The sequence below is a fragment of the Acyrthosiphon pisum genome, chromosome X (assembly GCF_005508785.2).
Source record: "Acyrthosiphon pisum isolate AL4f chromosome X, pea_aphid_22Mar2018_4r6ur, whole genome shotgun sequence".
In the NCBI taxonomy this organism is placed as follows: domain Eukaryota; kingdom Metazoa; phylum Arthropoda; class Insecta; order Hemiptera; family Aphididae; genus Acyrthosiphon; species Acyrthosiphon pisum.
In genome coordinates, this window is record NC_042493.1 from 126,130,933 (window position 1) to 126,136,749 (window position 5,817).

General features: G+C 25.0%; 1 protein-coding gene across 1 annotated transcript in view; it reads left to right on the forward strand.

Moving 5' to 3' along the window:
• LOC100569372 (KAT8 regulatory NSL complex subunit 3-like) overlaps positions 1-5,817 on the forward strand; it is a 24,552-nt gene that overhangs the window by 1,717 nt on the left and 17,018 nt on the right. The window contains exon 5 of the mRNA XM_029485490.1: positions 103-370. Within this exon, the coding sequence (XP_029341350.1) occupies positions 103-370 (268 nt within the window). The remainder of the gene's footprint in view (positions 1-102; positions 371-5,817) is intronic.

Sequence of the window (5,817 nt, forward strand, 5' to 3'; positions counted from 1 at the left end):
TAAAATATGTATTTAGCTCATATTATATTTTAATTTGTACTTTATAATTGGCAACCTACCTGTTTCTAATTTTAATATGAATTATGTGTTTAAATTTTAAAGGACCATACTTCAGGATCTGGATTACGATGTTCTGTTGAAAACTGCTTTAACAGGCATTCAAAGAATCTTAGTCTCTTTGGCTATCCTAAGTGTTTCACGCTCAGAAAAAAGTGGATAGAAAAATGTGGAATAAAAAAATATCCTGATAATATAGTAAAACATGGTACAAGAGTTTGTAGTACTTATTTTGAACTAGAACGTTTCAAGAATACTTCATTAAAAATCAGATTAAAACCAGGCGCTGTTTCATCATTATTTTTTGATAGTGGTAAGAAAAAAATTGTGAATTATGCTTATGGCATGATTTTTAAAAAAAATTATTGTATTTTATTTATTATATAAAATAATTATTAGTTAATGAATTTTATATTCTATTTGTATTAATATTATTACTTTTTAATATTAAGTAAGAGCTACAAAATTATAGCTCTAAAACGTTTAAACAGCATAATTAAATATTGACAATTATTTATCTGTATAGGTTTCATATTATTCTATGCAAATATTTTAATAAATTTTAAAACAAAATGTATCAACCTATTCTATGTTGTAATGTAGGTAATAATTTTCTTAGTTTTTTAGGAAACTTAAGTACCTATGTACGTATTTTTGTTGTTTTATTTTTTTGTTGATGAAGTTTATTAATTAATTTATAATATTTGCTACAGTTCTGTAACAGTTTATAGATTATTGTATTTTGAACTGTCTATATTTAAGACTCAATAAGATAGCGGTTATTACACCAATGATAAGCTACAGTAAATGGATTAAAATATTACATTTTAAAACTAATGAGTTGTTTGCTGTTAGTATGAACTTTATGATCCAAACTATTATTAACTGTTGTAATATACCATGGAAAAAAATATTAACTTAACTCTGTTTTAAAAAAAGTATCTACTTTTTTAAATTATATGTGTTAAAAATATTAATTTTTTTTATATCAATTAGCTATTAAAGGTCTTAATATAATATTAAGCCTATCTAATCTACCAACTAAAATGTATTCGTCTACAAAATTATTTTATCAAGAAAAGTAACAGAAATGTTTGTATTATTTTAGTATAATTCTATAAGTGTCAATAAAATTAACAAATTATTTAGTAGTTAAAAGTATATAAAATTTTCAACTTTTGTAGCTAAGAATAGAAAATTTAAAACAAAAATTCTTATATATGGTTCGTACTATACACCTATTTTTACAGACATTACCTACCTATAAGTTCAAATTAGGACAAAATTAGGTATATATCAAAACCAAGAATAACTATTATAGTTATTTTGTTTTAATTGAAAAATATTATTTGTGGGTATATGCAAATATTAGAGTATATTATTATATTTTATAAATTGTAAATTTTGTAAATTTTACGTAATTATGTTATCCAGATAAGTAACAGAATTGTTTGTTTGTATTATTATAGTAGGTAGAATTCTATACATTTTAATTGTTTGCAATGCCGGAACTATTAACTCTGGTAACCGTTTGCAAAATGTATTTGGGGGCCCTAAATTAATGTTATTATCTTCACCTTTCAAATAATTCTACAATTTATTGGCATTTTTTAGATTGTTAGCAGAGCGATTAATGTATTAAATTTACAGATATGATGAATTGATAGCACATAGAGTGGACATCAAAGTTACACAATTTTAAATTCACATTTGTTTCTAATCACCCCATTTTATGGTACTTAATTATCATTAATTAATTATTAGAAATAACTATATAAAAAGATATCAGTATTTAGAAAGAACGTCATTCATGAACGCACGTTAGCGCATTCACGTTCATATAATATTATAGTGAATGTCACTCATAGTTTTTTTTTTCAAATAGTATGTGAACGTGAACGACATTTATATTTTTAATGAACTTGATCGATTTTTAAAACGTTCGATTTATTTACCATTTAATAATTAATATATTAATTATTTATAATATGATAATATTTTCCTTTATAATTACACTGTATTACTGTAATAGTATATAAGATTAGACCTTAGACAATATATCAATATAATTCTTAAGCAATTCAGGCACCGCCATCAATGTCACAAAAAAAAAAGACCTTAGACTATGGTTTATGGGCGATGGGCCACTTGAAAAAAATTTCCCGGGCCGCTCTGAAGGAGCCAGTCCACTCCTGCATTTTAGCGGAAAAAAAAAAGAAAAGAAAGATGGACTTTATATTATCAATCATACATTTAATTTAATTTAATTGTTTACTTTATTATCTTCGAATTACCATTTACCATTTATCTCATTTAACTTACAATAAGAAATTAATATAATATTATGATGTATAAAAGTTAACGAACAAGGGTGATGTGGAGGGCATAGCCCAGAGGTGGTTTGAGTATACTGTTTTAACTTAACTAGTTAAAAAGTTAATTTTTTTTAAACATTTTGAAATTTTTTGTTTATACGTAAATATTACTATATCAGTATAAAATAAAAATAATCCAATACAAAAACACAAATACTTCTGTTCTTTTTCTTGATAACAAAATTTTGTCTATATTAATATATTTTATTAAGTTGTAAATTATATATTATGCGAGTTGCAATTATAAATGTTTTTAATAAAATTAATAATTTTAAATTACAAATTGACAATTGTTGTGTTTTAATTTTATATTATAACTTATGATATATATGAAGACCATGTACATATCTTCACGTATTATGACATTCAATTGCTATACGATATAAAAAAATATATTTGTTAAATTATTAATTTGAGATGAGTATGAGTATAGTTTGAATAAGTAAATAATAATAAAGTAAAAGTAAAAGGGTATACAGTGTATATCATGAATAAAGTTCAATAAAATTGTTTTTTATAATTAATAGATTAGAAATTAGAAAGACACATTCACTCTTTATGTGATTTACATACTATTAATAATTTAAAAAATAGATTAACTTTTTTTAAACTGAGTTAAGTTGATATTTTTTTCTATATTAACTTTTAACTTATCGAGTTAAATTTATAATTTGTTAACTGTTAACTTTTAACTTATCGATCTTGTATCCTCTTAACTTAACTTAACTTGAGTTAATTATTTTCATTAACTTGCCCACCTTTGGTCTTTGGTCTTAATTTTAATGTCTAATAAAGTAATGATGAAGTACTTAATCATTGAAACTTGATAGATGATAATCGTAGCTGAAACTGTTGAGAGCGTATTTATAATTTCTATGATGAAAAAGGGTGGGTGGGCGTCTATATATTGTCTTGCACCACTAAGTATAATACATCCAAACCGCCCCTGTGCACCAACCACTAAGACCAGCAAAACTAGATTTAGATTTTCTGCGTGCTAGGTAATAGATTTTCCGTGCCATATTTTCATTTGTGGGAATCTACGATGACAAAATGAACAACGTTTTATCGAGTTAGGTACATCACATTATTTTGGTTATTACATTTTATTATATTATACCAACTTTGAAAGTCCGAACATGGATTGCTGTTATAATACTAATCATGAAAAGTATACGAATAATATTGTGTTTAAAGTTTTCTAGTATCCAATCAGAATACTTTTTAAGTAGCATTTAATATGTATATTAAAAACTTATATCAATTCTATTAACATAATAAAATTCCTATTGTTAGCTAAACATAAAAATTATAATAGGTATTATTGTCACCGGTTGTTATAGCATTGCCAAACTCAAATAGCTACCTATATAATATACCTTCGTAATAAATACATAATATGAATATCATTATATATTTAAAAAACAAGTCTATGGTTGATCAAAATCGGTTATTTAACTTAAAATGTCTTGTAATATTATAAGATATAAGTATTGCGCTGGAATTATTTTAACAAATATAAAATTTATAAATTTATAATATTATCAGTATCAATAGTTAATTATAATTATTTACATTAAAAAAATCGTTTTACAATCAGTTTTGAGTAAAAACAAAAAAGTATTTGATTTTATATTTAAAAATTATATACACTCGAAGTATTTGTATTTGTCCTCAACTACATTTTTCTCAATATATTTTAAATGCATAATATATTTTTCATTATTTTAAAATACATTATACTCATCTGTTTTTTTGTTATTTTATGTTATTTCAAGTACAAAACATATCTTCATAATATAGTAAAAACGGGTACCTAATCGTGTAAATAATCGTCTTTGAGTATAGTTTATTGTTCTATAACTTAATAGCGTTCCACATTTATCATGTCAGTAAAAATTTAAAATAAATAAACAATAATAATAAGGTATCGGAAGACTAATAAATTCAGTACCTAATTCCTTCTATTGGAGGTCAATCTAATTTTTAAAAAAGTTAAATAGGTATTAAAATTCAGGGCTTGCAAAAGTTATATTTGAAAATACAGTTGAAATTTGAAACGTAATTATAACGGAAAACGATAAACAAAAATAACTAAATACCAAAAAACAATACATCACGATTAACAAAATATATAATATATCATTAAACAAAAAATAGAAATATTTATTTCACGTGATTTATCTTTGCCTTAGCATAACACTTGAGAATTTGTCATAATATATCGTTTCGTATCCGGGGCCCGGGCCATTCGTTGTTATTTTTAAATTTAATAGGTATTAACTTATTTAAAATAGACCAGGAATCATATAAAATACCTACCAACTGCAACGTGTCATACGGAATACCAATATTAAATGTTAAATGTTAAATATTAATAAAATAATAAATTATAATTTGCTGTTGTAGTCGCGTTTTGTCGATTGTTGCCGCCACAGCAAACTAATTAGGTTCGCGATATCTTTGGTGTTATACAGTTGTATATTATCATTTGGTTATTTATTTATTTATCGTGTTGAATGTGCGCAATTAATTTATAACTATTAATCATGAAACGTATAATTACTAAATTGTATAATAGTATATTAATGATATTAATAAAGGTACATTTTCTATTATAATCCATATTGCTAAAAATGGCATAGGTATACATTTTTTTTTTTTGGGGGGGGGGCCCTTAAAAACTGATCCATGGGCCATTGGTGTACCGGGCCGACACTGGTACATTATAAATACATACTTAATATAAATTTCATCGAGTTTGACTTCTCATTTTTCACTCGATGAATTTAATTGGATCAAAGAGAAGTTTTTTTTTAATGAAATATTTTTATTTTTATAAACATCAAACAATGAGTTAATACAATGCCGTGAATAATGTATAAACGAAAATAAATAACAACTGTAAACATAATATGAAATTGAAGCTTTCATAAATGTTATGAACAATATATTATTACACAATATTACTACATACTATTTCTAAATATTATATTTTATAAGATCTGTACAGTATTATGTTAGGGGCCTGGCCCCCTAGGGTTATTATATTGCTATACGCGGGCACTCGGCGTTTTCCGACGCGTTTCGTTCGCTGTATATTCCGCCGAACTATAAATATTCATCGTTTATCAAATCGATTGCTTTTTATTCTAGTGAAATAGTCATCTACCCATCTACGGAATCATGGTATTTGATCCAGACCGTTTAAATAGTAGGTAACTTTTCAATTATACAATGACAATCGTTATTACCTAACCGAAGAGCCAATTTTTTTTACAATAGGTTTTTAATATTGACGTAGAGCTATAATACAGCGACGCACGGCCACACTTGTATTCGACGGTTCTTTAGCGAAATGAACATTAAACAGAGTCACGTACAG